General features: G+C 35.2%; 2 protein-coding genes across 2 annotated transcripts in view; one reads left to right on the top strand and one right to left on the bottom strand.

The window, feature by feature from the left end:
- The first annotated feature begins 436 nt into the window (after positions 1-436).
- LOC123529249 (coadhesin-like) lies at positions 437-12,022 on the top strand. Its single transcript, XM_045309488.2, has 13 exons — positions 437-552; positions 1,879-1,959; positions 2,630-2,800; positions 3,566-3,736; positions 4,011-4,086; positions 5,631-5,728; positions 6,623-6,781; positions 7,096-7,269; positions 7,466-7,636; positions 9,890-10,069; positions 11,023-11,196; positions 11,513-11,686; positions 11,928-12,022. Exons 2-13 carry the CDS (start codon positions 1,890-1,892, stop codon positions 11,954-11,956), a joined length of 1,647 nt encoding a protein of 548 aa, XP_045165423.2. The 5' UTR covers positions 437-552; positions 1,879-1,889; the 3' UTR covers positions 11,957-12,022.
- A 3,965-nt stretch (positions 12,023-15,987) lies between these two features.
- LOC123530521 (SCO-spondin-like) overlaps positions 15,988-17,629 on the bottom strand; it is a 149,274-nt gene continuing 147,632 nt past the window's right edge. The window contains exons 57-58 of the mRNA XM_053520726.1: positions 16,749-16,884; positions 15,988-16,248 (exon numbers count right to left, since the gene is read on the bottom strand). Coding sequence (XP_053376701.1) covers positions 16,062-16,248; positions 16,749-16,884 — 323 coding nt within the window. The 3' untranslated portion in view covers positions 15,988-16,061. The remainder of the gene's footprint in view (positions 16,249-16,748; positions 16,885-17,629) is intronic.

Here is a 17,629-nt window from a genome sequence, read left to right as displayed (position 1 = left end):
AATTTTTACAGATCAAAAAATATATGTTGGTAAGTTTTAAACTTAAACATTCAATTTTTTTTTCAGAAACAATGCGGTATTTTCCACTGAAAATTTGAGCCAGTAGAGGCCAGAATTTTTTGAAATATACACTGTCGATATTTTGAAAATAATTTGTTCTCGAAGTTATCATGATCCCAACTATCGGTGAAACAAATAACACAATTTATGTCATAGAACCAAAATATCTCAAGATATTGTAGGACATTATTAAGATTCCAAGCGATCATACAACACTTTTTATATGGCTCAAGAATGATTATTAATCGTAGATTTTGTTTTGCGCAAGAAGGAATTCAAGACAGAGTATGCTTTGTATTTAGAGAACCAAACAATAGCTCCTGGCCATATACAGACGTTCTTATCCACGCGTGTGACCAATTGATATGGCAATGATATAGGTCAGGATTTTACTGATAATGTTTCCTTAACAGAACTCTTAAAAATCTCGACATGACTTTATCGGATTTTTACATCTCAGTATAGGTGAAAAAAAGCAGTGCAAAGTTATTGGTAAGGATTTCTGAAAAAAAAAAACTTTAATTTTTTCCACTTAAACTTTCTAAATTCTTGATTACTCAGCTTAACGCGACATCCGCATGTAGTCCGAGAGAACGTTTCTAAGACGACGTCGCAGTTGTTCTTTCTGGTAGAAGCTGAGCCTAATGTTAAATGTTAGAGGAATTTTGTTTGTTTGTTTGTTTCAGTGTTAGATATATTTCATCCAGTGAACGTCATATGCAATATATTCATGGGTGGTACATCCACGAGTGCAATCGGACAATTTTAGTGTTCAAGAGTGAAATATATTTCGATCTTAACATGTAAAATAAACAAGTTTTCTATATATCTTACCAAAAATAAAAATATTTACATATAAGAAACGTAATCTGTTCTTAAAAACAACACCTGAAAATGCTCTAATGAAATTTGCTGTTTAACAGTTACGCATATGCAGACATTTTCCCAATGAATAAAACTAAAACCTTTGGAAAGGAATTTACATAAGCTATCAGCTTGTTTTCCAATCCATGTATTTGACATGTAAAAATTTTTTGTACATGTTATGTGTATGTTGCTTCAAAAATAAAATATTGTTTAAACTAAAACTAAAACCGGTAAATTTACAATGAAAGTGGTCTAGATCTTTTCTCAATACAATAAGCAATACAACTAAGCCAAAATATAATTGCCGCATCCTAATATATGCCTCATGATACAATATTTCATCAATTACATGGAACTATATTTTGGACATCATAACTCACTTCTTGTTTGGTGTAACAAGTCCTTCAGAATACTTAATTTTTTGACGTGATCTAATCAAAGAAAAAATACCTGACTAGATTTAAACTGGAATTACAGAAATAAACCAATCAAAATCCAATACATTAAGACCAACAGATTTAAACTAAATCAACCTTTGGCAAATCAGAGGGGACGAAACAAAGCGAGATCTACTTGATTTTAAAGGCAGAATAACAAGAATAAGTTTATTTCTCAATAATTAGCCGATTTTGATAAAACAATAAAATCGCCTCAACTGAATAAGCAAGCTGAGAACCAGCTATTGCAATGTATAAACCCAAAGAGTATCTTCTATTCTATTTTGTGTAACTGCTCGATGGTATACCAGCATTATGTACTTCACAGATCTTTCAGTCTCAGTTATGTTGATCATAACAAACGGGCCTCTGACTAGCTTTTACGAAAGTTGTTCGTAGGTAAACCAAATATAAGCAGAACTTGTTTAAAATCAAGTGGGTCAGAGTCCTCAAGCAATATGTAAAAAAATCAGTAAAGTTCTTAACCTTCATAATTTTCGAATACATTTTCCAGTCGACCCAAACATGTTTGGACACAAGATGTATCTGCTGGTAGTGCTTTATAGCATTTGGAGTGCAGCTAACAGTCAAGATGGTATGTTTGTTTTGTTTGTATTGTTGGGCTGTTAACTCGAACTCAGCTGAATGTCCGCAGTTCACCACAAGTTTGCCGTGGAGGACAAATGGTTTCGAACATGTTGTCTTCGGTTATGGGACTTGGACCCGTAATATCTTGACTGAAAGTCTTTTGTTCTCCTAATTAAACAAAGGGACTTCCGTGGCTGAGTGTTTTCAAATCACTTGCCCCTCACCGATGTGGATTCGAGCCTCACAAGGGGCGTTAGGTTCTACATGTGAGGAAGCTAACTGGCTGGCTTACGAAAGGTCGGTGCAATAATGCAAATAGGCGAACCTGGGGTCTTCCTCCACCATCAGAGCTGGAGAGTTGCCATACGTCTTAAATTTTGTCGTTGCAACGTTACCCCCCCCCCCCCAAAAAAAGTTATTAAACAAATTGGTTTGTCGCAGCATTTATAAAGAATAATGGAAGATTCAGATACCTTGTGTTTTTCTACAGATACATACGTTAAAGATTACAGTTTCTGAGTACGTGACGGTTTTAATATTTGAGTTATTTCATTCTCTTCCTTTTTCATGTTTACAACTTTCTGCTCAACTTTCCCTGTAAATATTACGAATCTTTAACTAGATATGATAGTAAAGGAGTAAAGGTTTTTTTTTGCACCACATTTTCTTAAATTTAGTTGATGGAGGCTGGAACTCTTGGATGGAATGGTCCACATGTTCTGTCTCATGTGGTCATGGATATCACGTGAGATCCAGGATCTGCGATTCTCCTGAGCCCTCGGGGAATGGTACTAATTGCACTGGCACTGATTACGACACAAGGTCATGCGAACTGCCACATTGTCCAGGTATAGAGTATTATTGGTAGTACAGATTTCACATTGTCCAGGTAAAGAGGTTGGCTTGCAATGAAAATATTCCATGCTTATTAGAATTTTTACGGTTTGTCCGGGTAAAGAACTTTACTAGCAATATGTAGTTCTAATTGTCCAAGTATATTTTGTCTACCTATAAAGCTGTGAGTATTAGCAAGGCGAGGTATTTTTTTTACAAAATATTGCTTAGAAAATACTCGGTAAAGAATTTTAAAGATGGAAAAGTTTGTTTCTATGAATAGCATAAAATACCTCTTTTTAGTAGACAAAGAGTGTTGAACAGAGTAATTCCTATGGATTTTCCTATGGATTACAAAACATACCTCAATTACGTCGACTGGAAATAGGTAAGTCAGGGGACAGGCTATTTTCTAGAAGATCAAACTACCTCATTTCAGTTGTCGACGAAAGTTGTACGAGGATTGTTGGCGATGAATAACAAAATCTACTTCAATTCAGTTGACAAACAACGTGGAAGATGGTACATTGGCGTTTCCTTTGAATAACACCACCAACCTAATATCAGCTGACGACGAAAGAAGAATTAAAATAGAGAAATGTTTCCTTACGAATAACAAAATTACAAAACATTTCAAGTTAACTGCGAAAAACAAAGATGATGGAGAGTTTGTTTCCTATAAATAACATTTCCCCCACTATTGTTTTTGTTTCCGGCAAATGGTAAAGTAAATGGTGTGGCTGTTCCCTATAAATAAGAAGTATTTCACCAAATTTCAGTTGATGGTGACTGGGGGAGCTGGGAAGAGTGGAGAGGTTGTACCACAACATGTGGATATGGTGTTACCTTTCGGACCAGACACTGTGACAACCCAGCCCCGGCATATAACGGATCTGATTGTGTGGGCACAGGGCAAGGTTTCTCTAAATGTTTCGATAAAGAATGTCCAGGTAGGTTGTCCTAAAGTTTAAAGAAAATTATTGTTTGGTAAAATAAATAGATTAATATTATTCAATTGAAGAAGTTATTAGGTAAAATTATGCATGGATCATCACCGAAGTAATATAGTAATAGAGCGGTCACAGAAACCTTCTGAACTTTTAAAGAGAGATGAGCGTATTGGAAACCTTAATTTTCTACACTGAAATAAGGTTTTGTTGTAACATATTACAGGTAATTCTAAGTAGAACATTTATAAGTAGAACAATTATTTACAAATTTTAGTTGATGGTGGGTGGACTAATTGGTCTGACTTTGGAGAATGCAGCAGTACCTGCGGCTTTAACAGGATAAAAGAAAGGTACAAGAAGTTAGGAAAACTAAATAATGTTTATGTGACCTTGCATTTAACAAAGGCAATATTTCTCCTCCTTTATTACGAAAGCGTACATATAGTAGTAGACTTACAAAGTCTGTTGAGATAAAAATAATCTGTAATAAGGTAGATGTTTATTTCAAAGGACTCTAACGACTGATGCCAGTCTAATTTAGTAGCTTCACCACAAATAAAAAAAAATAATCTGGTGCTCACGAGTGAAAGGTTTGTCTGTAATTTCATAAATAAGGTAAATAAATCTGGTTTGATAATTCATATAAAAAATAAAAGCACGAACGTAATTAGGGTATAGGGGTTATACATACTAGTTCTGTCAGAACTTTTTTGCATAAATGTAAAAGAATGATACATTAAGAGGGACCTTCTCAAAACACCGGAGCAGAAAATAAATAAATAAATAAATAAATAAATAAATAAATAAATTAATTAATAAACAGAATTTAAATAAATAAATAGGTAAAAACAAAACAAACAAACAACAAAACAATAATTGAATAAATATGATTTCTCAAATTATCTCATAAGCCAGTGGTTAAAGCGAAATTAAGGAGTTTAAGAGTATATCATGAAAATACAGAAATAGTTGGTGAACAAACAATATGTTTACCAACAATCTTCCATTGCATTTTCTACTGTACTGTCCCGTTCGACCGGATACTTAGAATATTCTCAAAAAGTTGCCCCTAAAATGAATGCCTTTTGTAAAGAAATAAAAATAAATAATTGCCGAAGACTACATTCAACATACTTATGTGAAATTTCTGCACTGGGACATTATTGCAAATGCATCAAAACGAAAACAGTTCTTTGAAAATGGTGAGTTTTAAAGGCCTTGAACTATACGAAAGTGTGGCTTCTTTATGCAGCCCTTTTTCGGAATTCAGTGTACATATCAGCTGTTCAATTTTCATGTAAAACAGCCCCTTCTTTCTAAGATTTAGTGTTGTTTGATTTTTTTCTCTCAATATATTAGGCTAACCGTTAACATCTGTTTTCATTGTAATTTTGTTCCCTGAATTCTTGAACAATAATGATTATTGACATGAAATCATCTTTTAAATGTTTTGATTGCTCCAAGTCGCCCGTGCTGTGCAAATCTGTTTGCTTTTTACAGTGGTAGGCTTATTTATTTACGGAGCAGAAATAAGTAATTCGGTGGAAGAACTATACATATATACATAATTAACCAACCTTTGGAAGAGCAAGAATCAATTTCATGTCACACGGACACACGAAACATAACGTGCACTTATTCTTTTTATATATAAAATTACGACCCAAAAATGAGAAGATTTGAAGTTCTTTTTTCTCTACTTTTAACTCTAGCGTCCCCTTAAAGGACCAGACATCTTCACTTGAATAAATTTGGGAGAAGGCCGTACAGTGATAGCGGTTAGCGAGTAACTGAGCAAGAGAGTTAAGACATAATTTCAGAGAGCAAACTGATTATATAATTATGCAGCATCTTTCGTGTAACGAAAGCAGCGACGTGTGATTTTTTTTTTCAGATCACGAAATTGCACGAATCCTGCACCAGCTTTCGGAGGTCAAAACTGTACAGGTGACGAGAATGAAAAAGAATCTTGCGATTTCGTTGACTGTAAAGGTAAAGTTGTTTTTATGATTATACTACGGGTAAGTCATCCGGTTGTACTTTCGGCTAACCCTTCGTCCACCCGTTAGTCCGTCCTGTGTAATTTTCAGCCTTCATTTTAATTTTGAGAACGCTATCAGAGAGTTAAAGGCGAATATTCAACATTTGACAATGTATGTATTTAGAAAGAGTTTAATGAAAAATACCAACTGGCAAAAAATTTGTGAAAATCGGACTAATAACAAAAAAGATATGACAATTTAAATGTTACCAATTTAATGAAACGGCAGCCATTTTGGGTACAGTGACGTCATCGTTCTTTCCTTATATAGGCATTACCAAATATGGTATTCGTGGCAGAAAAATGTAAAATTCAGTTAAAAACATGGAGCTTAGAGTTAAGGCTTACACTTTTACACAAACACACTAAAGTTCATATTATATTACCGCCCACAAAATATGATTATCTTAGTTGTTATTCACAGTTTTACCATATATGGTAATGCCCATATTAGGAAAGAATGATGATGTCACTGTGCCAAAAATGGCTGCCGTTTCATAACATATGTGGTATTCAAATGATTATAACATTTTTGTTTGTAGTCCGAGTTTGATACTTTTTTCGTCAGTGTTAATGTTTCATCTGGTTCTTTCTGATAAGAAATGTTGCAGAATGTTGCATATTACCCTTTAAGTCATTTAGAAAAAGAAAATTTTCGTTATAAAACAAATATAACCCAATTTAATGGGTAAAAAGGTACGCTTCCAAAACTCCTACTTATTCCACATGTCAGTATATATTGAAGGTCATGTCAGTTTATGTTGACGGCATCGACATTTTTGCTATAGTACTTTTATAAGACATACCACTTTTATCTCATGTTTTTAACTTTGTTGTTACGCCAGATGGCACCTGGAATTCTTGGGGAGAATGGGGAGAATGCAGCGCCACCTGCGGCACGTCTGTTCATTTCCGGTTCCGGAACTGCACGCTCTCAACAGCTAACAATGGTACTTGTGATGGCCGAGAGTATGTGAGTGGACTGTGTTCGTCATTTTGTCCAGGTAGTAATAATCTATGCAAGTCTATGCATACATGTCTTCAGGTTTTCCCCCCAATTTTCTTAGATGAAAGTAGCCCTTCTTCGGAAAGTAATTGCATACATACTGCAGCGTGCACTAAATCTTATTGTAATTAGTTACGGGTTCGAATTAAAAAGCCACATTTGTTATGATACGAGCTGGTAGAGGTATTATTTTTTAGGTCATGAAAATTAAGTAAACTTCTTTGTTCAGTCCAATGTTTTGGATTACGAACTAGCACCGTATCAAGTGAGAATGCAACCATTTAGTAAAACAATCATTTATTGTCAATATAGTCGACGGTAACTGGGCATCCTGGGAAAAATGGTCAGACTGCTCATCGACTTGCGAACAAGGTACAAGAACTAGGTTGAGAAAATGCGTGAATCCAACACCTGCACATGGCGGTAAAGACTGCGAAGGAATAAGTTCACAGACGGAAAACTGTACAAATCCAACATTTTGTCCAAGTAAGACAACCTATAAAGGGTACATTTTTCTCACAATTTACTTTACGGTCGACCAAGAGGCAAGTAGTTATAAATGTTACATTGATGTCAAGAAAAAACGAACACATCAATAGTAAACTAGGTAATAGATTGAACTGTGCATTCTATTGTTATTTTATTATCACTATTTTTACTATTTTACTATTTTTGAATTAAGTTGATGGAGGTTGGACGGAATGGGAGGAGTGGTCACAGTGTGACAAGTCATGTGACTTAGGGTACCAAGTTCGACTCCGGCGCTGCGCTAACCCGCCACCTTACTACAACGGCAAACCGTGCGACGGTAAGGACATCGAACCACGAGAGTGTAACAAAGACCCCTGCCCAGGTAAAATATTTATCAAGAAAACATAGTTTATCACTTCAAGATTACTTCGCAAGCAGAAAAAACTGGCACTGAAACATGTAACACTGATTAAGACGTTGCATTGTTTGTCTAAAACTGAATTTAGTAATTCAGGATTGTTTTTCTGTGCCGATACTAATACATGTATTAGATTAATCCACCAACGATAATCTAATCTTTACAAATCTGACTGAAAATTTTAAAACAAACATAGGGAATGTGTATATTTGAAATTTGGGAAGAACATGATATTTCTAACGGATAGGAAAACATATAATATTTAATCGTATAAAACATTCGAAATGAGGACTCGAACTCATAACAAATATTTGAGTTATTACTACAACAATGTTTTACCAGACTGAGCTTTTTTATTTTGTCATATTGAGGGGTGAATGCGAAAGAGGTCTAAGTGCATATCAATAAAGAAGCACTAAGACTTTTTTCTTTTTCACCCCTCGTATAATTATGCACATTTTTGACGGTAAAAGTAAAGTAAATACAGATATTTACTAGTTAAATAATGAACATGTACACCTTTGGTGATAATCTCGTTATTGATGGGCTATAGTATGTTTGCACTCAATAGTACGTATCTATTATTTCTAAATCTGGTCTGAAAAAGCATTAAAAGTGTATGTTGACGCTCAGAAGCAAGCACCTATACATTCTAAACCTGGTATGCAAGTATTAAAAGTGACTGCTGACACTCAATAGCACTATCTTTAATTTTTAAGTCCGGTCTGCAAGTATTAAAAGTGTCTGTTGACACTCAATAGGTATGACGGTAGTAATGCGCCGGTATTCCTCCGTGGTCCACGGAATGTAGTCCCTGACACTATATAGTTCAAACTTCTTTTGGGGTAAAAAAGGCATTTTCATGCTAGGTATTGCTTTTATTTTTCAATTTAATCAGTAATAATATCCTTCTAGAGTATTTTAGAAGAGGTCAGATTATAAGATTCTTTCACTGGTTATAGGTGCAGATGGGAATTTCCGGCCTCGAGAGTAACTGTTTAGGCGGTAACGAGGTTCCTACCGAGTTACCGCCTAAACAGTTACCCGAGAGCCGGATATTCCCAGCTGCACCTATAACCAGTGACAGAATCTTTTTCTTGCATACCGATATCAAAATATAATAATAAAAATAAATTCAGTCGAACGGCTTTCTTTTTAGAACTATTTCTTATAGTAGCGTATTTTAACAAAGCGCGGGAAATCAACGTCCGTAAACAGGAAAGACGTCATGGCGTTTCAAAGACAAATAACAATGTTTAGTTCCGGTTTTATTTTATCAGTTCCAGCGTAACGTTATGAATTTTTGATAAAATAACGTGTTTTGAATCGAGAAATATACTATCAGGAACAAAGAGGAACTGTCAAGGTATTGGATTTTATTCCGTTTTTCGAAATAAAATATAAATAACTACATAAATCTTCTTCATATATGAAAGTTCGTAATACGTCATTTAAAGCACGGGAGTCATCTTACACCCCGGGGTGTAAGATGGATTTTTCCAGCACCGGTAAAAATACCGGAAATCCCCGTCTGGTATGCAAGAAATATGGAAGATGGTTATATGTAGTTTTGTGATGTTGCTTAGTGACAGCTGAGGATGCTGGGGAAGTTTGCGGAAGAATACATTGTTTACAATAGTGATGTCATTCGAAGTTAGCCGGTGCTCTTGCATTATGGTCGACATATTGTTTTTTTTCTGTGCTTTCAATAGGATTTGGATTATTTTATACAAGGAACATGGTCTGGCAACAAGTGAAAGAAAGGAAAAGTAAAATAAAACACTGTAGACTTTGACAATTTAATATGACTCAAAGAAGAAATGGTTTTAATACCGTCATACCAATAGCATATACTCCGGTCTGCAAGCACTAAAAGTGTATGTTGATACTCAATAACACGTACATGTCATTTCTTAAGCCGGTCTGCAATCATTAAAAGTGTCTGTTGACACTCAGTAGCTCGTGATCCGGTCTACAAGCACTGAAAGTGTATATTGACAAGCAATAGCACGTATCTGCCATTTCTTAAGCCGGTGTGCAAGCATTAAAAGCGTCTGTTGACACTCAGTAGCAGGTAATCCGGTCTGCAAGCACTAAAAGTGTATATTGACACGCAATAGCACGTATCTGTCATTTCTTAAGCCGGTCTGCAAGCATTAAAAGTGTCTGTTGACGCTTATAGTTTATTTTAACCATTTTCATTTGTTTATAATACAGTGAATGGAAACTGGACGAACTGGTTTCCATGGAGTCCGTGCTCTGTCTCATGCGGTACCGGTACTAAAAGTAGATTACGCACATGCTCAAATCCAAAACCTCTGCACGGCGGAGACTACTGTGTTGGCGAATTTGAGGAAACTAGTACCTGCAAAACATCCGACGATCCAGCATGTCCAGGTGCGTATCAAAATGGATGATCCTACCGAATATGGCAAAATGGCCTAACTAGTATGATCATTAAAGTTACCAATAACATTATGCGTACAAAATTAAGTTAAAATAATAGTCAACACTCGATAATTTGATTTTGTTGACTATAAATAACTTACATGACATTACAGGCCATCGACTGTCAACAAAATCAAATAATCGAGTTTTTACTTATTGTAGTTAACTGTTGCTAGATAACAGAATATCTGATTGTATAACACAACAAGGCTTTAATAGTTGCTATGTGATATAATTTTTATGAACAATTACATTATTAATCAGGAGTTAAAGCACCTCATGCTGGATTTAGTTTTGTTTAAATAAAACAAAGTAATACAGTGGTAACATAGAAATGACAGATTATGCAAACTCTTATAGTTATATTGAGAGAGATGCTATATAACGTAAATAAATTTGTTATTCTCAATATTTTTCACTTATTGACTTCTGATTTTACTTATTATAGGCCTAACATTGCCCCTTGTATAAATCACCTGATATAACACCAGTCTATATTAAAACAAACTTTTGAAAATGTATTTCTGATGACGTGTAATAAAACACTTACCAATCAGTACTCAGAACTATTTGGCCTTTTTCCTCCGGACCTCAGTCATTAGTTTTGTCTATTGACGGGCGTCCATTCAGTAAGTGTATACTATAACACTTTCGTTAATATATATTTAAAACAAATATAATACTAGATCTAAATATGTGCTAGTCCCTTTGAGACTATTTGCAGCAATATTTTGGAATACTGTGATTTCGACAGTTAAAATATAAGGTCATTAAATTTTGTGAAAATTAAAAATTAGTACGATAAAACATACCGATTTGCTTAAAAATTCTAAAAAATGATATTTAAAATTAACGTTTGAATATTGACGGAAGAAACTGATTAAACGTCTGTAATAATATAGTCGATGGTGGCTGGACTGTGTGGGGGAACTGGAGTAGTTGTTCAATCACGTGCGGCACGGGAACTATTACAAGGTCGAGAAGTTGCACGAATCCCCCAACACGCGGCACGGGCAAACCTTGTGACGGACTGGGTGTAGAGAATAAGACATGTTCGGTCGCTACAGACTGTCCAGGTACATTGATTTTAGTTTTCAGAAAATTTATATCAAAATATGGACACGTAATTTTACTTAACACGTTAACAAACGTTACACATTATTTGCATGAATAGTCTTTTACAGTTTATAAAAAATAACTTTGATCTGGTACAGATTGGCTCAGTGAATATGAAATTGCATGGATGTCGTCATTTCTAAAAAAGGATATTCTCGAATTGAAATAAAAAGTTACATTTAAAATATTCAGTTTTCTGGAAAAACATTGCACTACATACATAAGAAATTGGAAACGGATGTCTGCTTGAACGTGAAGTTTGTAATTATGATTTAGTGGATGGAGGTTGGTCCACGTGGCGTGCCTGGTACCCTTGTTCTGTGACATGTGGCGCGGGGACCCAAACTAGGCTCCGAACTTGCTCTAACCCTAAACCCCAGCACGGCGGAAAGTATTGTGAGGGAGAACCAGACGAGAACAAGAACTGCACAGCGGCCTTAACTTGCACTGGTTTGGCATTAATTATTTAATTGAGCAAAATATTTCAAATTTACGTTTGTCTCAACATTAAAGTTTGCGGTGTTGTATTAAGTAAGTTCATAACAGTTTTGTTTGAAAATCTGTAGCTGTGTTATACGTTATGTCTAATTTCTTGGTTATTTCAGCGCAAATAGTCCTTGAAATGTGTAGTTAGGATCAATTTTGTAATTGTGATTTCTGAATTCTATATATATAATTTTATATTTCACAGATGGCGGCGACGCTGCACTTGTTGGTTAAATTCATTCTGTATCCTGGTGTTTATACCCTGTTATAGAATATCATAATAAAACACTGTAAAAGACGTATTGTCGTATAATGCTCATACCTTTATTATGAAAGGGCACATCATATGTTATTTCTGTCCCTGCGTGTTTGCGTGCGTGCGTACGTGCGTGCGTGTAAGTACGAAATGCATTGAGACAAGTTACCACTATTTCGTTCAAGAACCATATCGTCACAGGTCAGATCCACGACTGGCTATTAAACCGTGTTCAATCTCCAATTAACTATGGTTATAACACTTATTTTCTTCCTGTCGAGAACTTGGCGTGATTACAAGATGCATTAGCATTTAGAGGTCATGGTGACCCTATATGCTTCTACTTGAAAACTTTGAAAATTGGCCTGAAGATTAGAGGGGAAGATTTAGTAGGGGTTTTCCAAAGAAACATTTATGTGAAATTAGTTAAAAAATATCAGTGATACAGAGGATGATATTGAACATATTTTTTTTCTTTTTAGCTGTGGTAGCCGTGTAATAGACAAATTAAAATATTTTGAGCATTTTTGTTAAGAGGTCATCTAAAAAAAAATTCCATGAAATTATTTCAAAATGGACCAACAGTTTTTAAAATATCCAACATGAATTTTAGTAATCCGAATACTCTTGGTAAAGGATCACCCGAAGAATATTTGAGTACAATCATCAAGAGGTTCTGAGAAGAAGTTTTTTTTTTTTGAAGTTTCCTCTATATGCACTATAGGAAAAAGTGACCACATCCTTTTGCGGCCATGTATTTTGAGAAATCAAAATAATCTGAAAAATCTGGATATTGGGTCACTTAAGAAGAAAATTCTGACAAGAATATTTCAAAATAGTCCATTATGTATATATAGGGAATGTGGCCAAACCTTCTGATGGCAATGTTTTTGTTTGATGATCCGTAATAATTATACATATCGGGGAAAGTGACAATGTTCTCTGACGGCCATGCTTTTTGGCGAATCAGAATACTTTGAACGAAGCCGGTAGAGAGTTACCTAAGGATCTTCTTGATTTTGTGCTCTGGTGAGCTATGAATGACGAAATGGTGTGCAAGAACGATAACGACTTAAAGGTCAAAACTGCAGTAAATACCGGAACTTTGTTAATTTAAAAAAAAAAGAAATAGATGATTACAGGTGTTTGTATGTTGCGTCGAGAACTGTTGGTCGTTGTGGTAATTCACACAAACCACAAAAGAAGACAGTGTATCGCCTGCAAGAACCATAGCGACAAAATGTCAAAATCATCGTCACAGACCTGATTTGTTTCATCTTTCTTCATAAAAATTAAATCAAAGTGGTAACAGTTATTCATAGTTGGCCCAGACCTTTGTAATACGTAATTGGTAGCATTGGAAACTGATTTTTGCGAGGTAAAAATTGTCTTACAACACAGTATACAAGTATTTGAGAAACAAAAACATATAACACTTATTTTGGGGATTATTTGCGGCGGTCATATTACAGCTAAATGGTAATATTGCTTTTATTTTCCCAAAATTGTGCTTTGAATTATTTCATAAGTGAATACCATTTGAGGAACCGGAATGAAAATCTTAGCTTTCAATAAGAAAATATGGCCAGTAATCACTCTTCGGAACGGCAAGAAATTGTTTTATTTGTTCCTAATGAAATAATGAATTATACTTTTAGTAATTTCGAAACTATTTGCAAAATATTAAAGGCTGCGCAAGAAGATTTGTGAAGTGTTCTTGACAGCGATAGTTCTTGATTCAAGTTAACATTAGCCTGCTGGCGGCAAGTGATTCTGCCTTTGCGACCAGTGCAGACCAAGATCAGCTTGCACATCCATGCAGTCTGATCATAGTCTGTACTGTTCTCTATTCAGTTAGTAAATTTTCATTGAAGACCCCTTTGAATAATAAATGGTACTGCCCAAATTGAATGATAGACCAGTCCATTTTGGAAATTTAGCAGGCTAAAGGTTAAAGGTTATATGGTGCGAGTCTGTTGAAGAAAGGGAACTACAGTTTCGATCCTGTAATAAATATTGAAGTTGAGTGCAAAGGAGCAAATAAATGCCACCACAGAAGATGGTAAAATCGGTTAGAGGTATCTCCAAAATAAGAAGATATTTTTAGCTCACCTGTCACTTAGTGACAAGGTGAGCTTTTGTGATCACCCTTCGTCCGTCGTCCGTCGTCAGTCCGTCCGTCCGTCCGTCTCGTGCGTCCGTGCGTCAACAATTTCTTAACTGCACGATAGTGGTTTCATTTATGATTTTATTTTAACCAAATTTGCACACAACTTGTATCACCATAAGATCTCGGTTCTTTTCTTGAACTGGCCAGATCCCATTACAGGTTCCAGAGTTATGGCCTCTGAAAGGGCCAAAATTAGCTATTTTGACCTTGTCTGCACAATTGCAGCTTTATTTATAATTTGATTTTTACCAAACTGGCACAAAACTTGTATCACCATAAGATCTCGGTTCCTTTCTTGAACTGGTCAGATTCCATTATGGGTTCCAGAGTTATGGTCCCTGAAATTGCCAGAATTAGCTATTTTGACCTTGTCTGCACAATAGCAGCTTCATTTTAATCAAACTTGCACACGACTTGTATCACCATATGATCTTGGTTCCTTTCTTGAACTGGCCAGATTCCATTATGGGTTCCAGAGTGATGGTCCCTGAAAGGGCCAAAATTAGCTATTTTAACCTTGTCTGCACAGTAGCAGCTTCATTTATGATTTGAATTTAATCAAACTTGCACAAAACTTGTGTCACCATAAGATCTCGTTTCCTTTCTTGAACCGGCCAGATCCCATGATGGATTCCAGAGTTATGGCCCCTGAAAAGGCCAAAATTAGCTATTTTGACCTTGTCTGCACAATAGCAGCTTCGTTTATGATTTGATTTAAACCAAACTTGCACAAAACTTTTATCACCACAAGATCTTGGTTCCTTTCTTGAACTGGCCAGATTCCTTCATGGGTTCCAGAGTTATGTCCCCTTATAGGTCAAAAATTGGCTATTTTGGCTTTTGCAGCCATATAGAGACTTCATTTATGGTTTTATTTGATACAAACTTCCAAAATATCTTCAACAACAATAAATCTTGGATTCCATGACAAATCAGATCCATTTGTAGGTTCCAGAGTTATTTTATATCTGATTACCTCCCCTGATTGTAATCAAAATGGATTTATATCAGTAAGTACTAATAGGACTTATTTGAAATTTCATTATTGTCATTAGTTGGACTGAGCCAATGAGGGTAGATAACTATGGACTGATTTTATGTCAAGTTACCTCCCTTTATTTCAAATTAAAATGGGTATATCTCCGTAACTCATGAAGATACTGATCTGAAATTTCATTTATTTCAATAGATTTATTTGGCAGATCCTTCTTTTGTTAACTTACAATCATTTTTTTAATAACTTCCCTTTTACGTTACTATAAATAGCTTGTTTTTAGTAACTTTTTTATTATTGGCCGTAGGGAAAAACCGAGACCACTTTTCTGTGGTACAACATGGATGGTACCTCCAATTTTTAGGTGTATTTTGACATACCTGTACCTTGTAAGAATTTTTTTTTCTTTTTGGTTTAATTTCTTCCCTTTGTTGTTCCTGTCCTTTGGACTTAGATATTTTTTTCTGAGGACCTTCTTGTCCTCAAGTGCAATGATAATAGGTGGGCGATATAGGGCCATCATGGCCCTCTTGTTTATCTAAAGACGTCATGTCGAGCTTTTCAATCGAAGATCGCGACAATAAAATTCGATAATTCCATGAACCCGTGTAACTAGAGTGAACTAGTCCTTAAAGATATTGAAAACGAAAAGTAAAACTGACATTCCATTTTAAATTTAATTATCTTTATTTATTATATAAATGAACATTCAAAGCGATTCATATTATATGAAGTATTCGTAGAGGAGGTGGGGATGGTGGTCCTGTATGGATGGGTCTCTTTCGTAATGTTTATATGTACAAATACAAATACCAAAAAGAAAAAAAAAACAACAACAACACACGCACACTCAGATAACTGAGGAAAATTTATTGACAGAATTCTTTGTCAAATACGAGAAGCGACAGACTTGACATTTTCAAGAGGTTGGTTTATACAGTGACTTGGCGTCAGGTATAATCGGATCGTTACACAACTCGTCCACACAGCAGAACGTACAGTGCACGTAATTAGTGACCGTTTCCGTGACGTCAAATAACGTACATTTGTCGTTGTCACTTGTCGTTTTCCACCAATCCTTGTCACATTCAAGTTTGGTACCACACCTGCATTATAATATATTCTCACTCCTTGTTAATGAAACATTTTCTTTTTAAAGCTTCGACAAGAAAAGGACAACGCTCGGACATATGACGAGCGTTTCAAAGTAACACAAACACACATGCATAACAATTACGTGCGTGCGTGCGTGCACATCAACTTTTAACGATGGATAATTTTGTTGATAAAATAAATGTGTGTTCTATTTGTTAATATACATGATTGAGGTTTAAATACAAGTTTATAGCTTACTCCACAAACATGTGGCAATAATTTATGTTGTATTTGTATGCAAAGCATATTTGGAAAAAAAATACTGTTTTAACCAACTAAGCACTATTAATATTAGTATTAGCGACTGCAACATAACATGATCTTTTATCTTGTATGTTCATGGAATCATTCTAAAATTACTGTCGCCTTTGTATTAAACATAATTATAATTACAATATTGCTTTTGAAATCGAATGTTAACTCTGTAATCCCCTTCCTAATCCTAACTAACCTTCTGTCGAGAAGTTTCTTGCCGTCTGCTGTGTTAGTGAACTCGTTGATACAGTAAGGTTCGTGGCAAATCGTCTCTCGTTTCAGTGCAACACACACTTCCGGTATAGTGGTGTCACATTCATAGCACTTGAAATCTTTCAAACAGAAAAAAATATACATGTTATTGAATACAATAAGTCATTACACTGACAAAACAAATACGCTCATAATTATAACCGTCCATCTATTTAGTAACAACACGTCCCTAAATAAACAGGGGGGCATTCAGCTGAAAAATTATATCAAATAGAAGGGAGTATCTGATCCTAATAAAATCTCTATGACTAAGAGATACACGGCTGTTTGTCGGGACCATCCTTTTATCTACCGGCAATAGTGTGCAAATGCTATCTACTGACGCCTGCAGTCGAGGGATTTATGCCTGCGTAAGGAATCTCAAGCATTCGCCGTGACATTCCTTTTTCATAGATTGACATAATAAATAGGGTTCGTAGACTCGGTACAATGTTTACAGACACGAAACTGTTTGCAGTTTTAGTGTAAATTTGACCTTTAACCTATATAACGTAAACAATTACTTGATCGTAGCAATTTGAAGAATTTATAAATACTTGTATGAGTACAGAAATAACGTTTAATTGTACGTAATTCTTTATAAACTCTTAAGAACAAAATAAAATTCAGATAGATTCAGTTACCAATTGAACTTAAGGTAGAGGTCCCGAAAGGACACTCGGCAATTTCCGTGTGTTTCCGTACTCTCCTTAGGCAATTCGGCATCCTTCGGAATAGCATACGGAAAATACGTCATTTGCCGAATTACATGACGGGTCCACTACATCACTCATCAAAGTAAATACATTGTATTTTCATTTAACA

Source organism: Mercenaria mercenaria, chromosome 13, assembly GCF_021730395.1.
Source record: "Mercenaria mercenaria strain notata chromosome 13, MADL_Memer_1, whole genome shotgun sequence".
Lineage (NCBI taxonomy): Eukaryota > Metazoa > Mollusca > Bivalvia > Venerida > Veneridae > Mercenaria > Mercenaria mercenaria.
The sequence above is the reverse complement of the archived record's forward strand: the minus strand, read 5'-3'. Positions and strand labels throughout refer to the sequence as shown.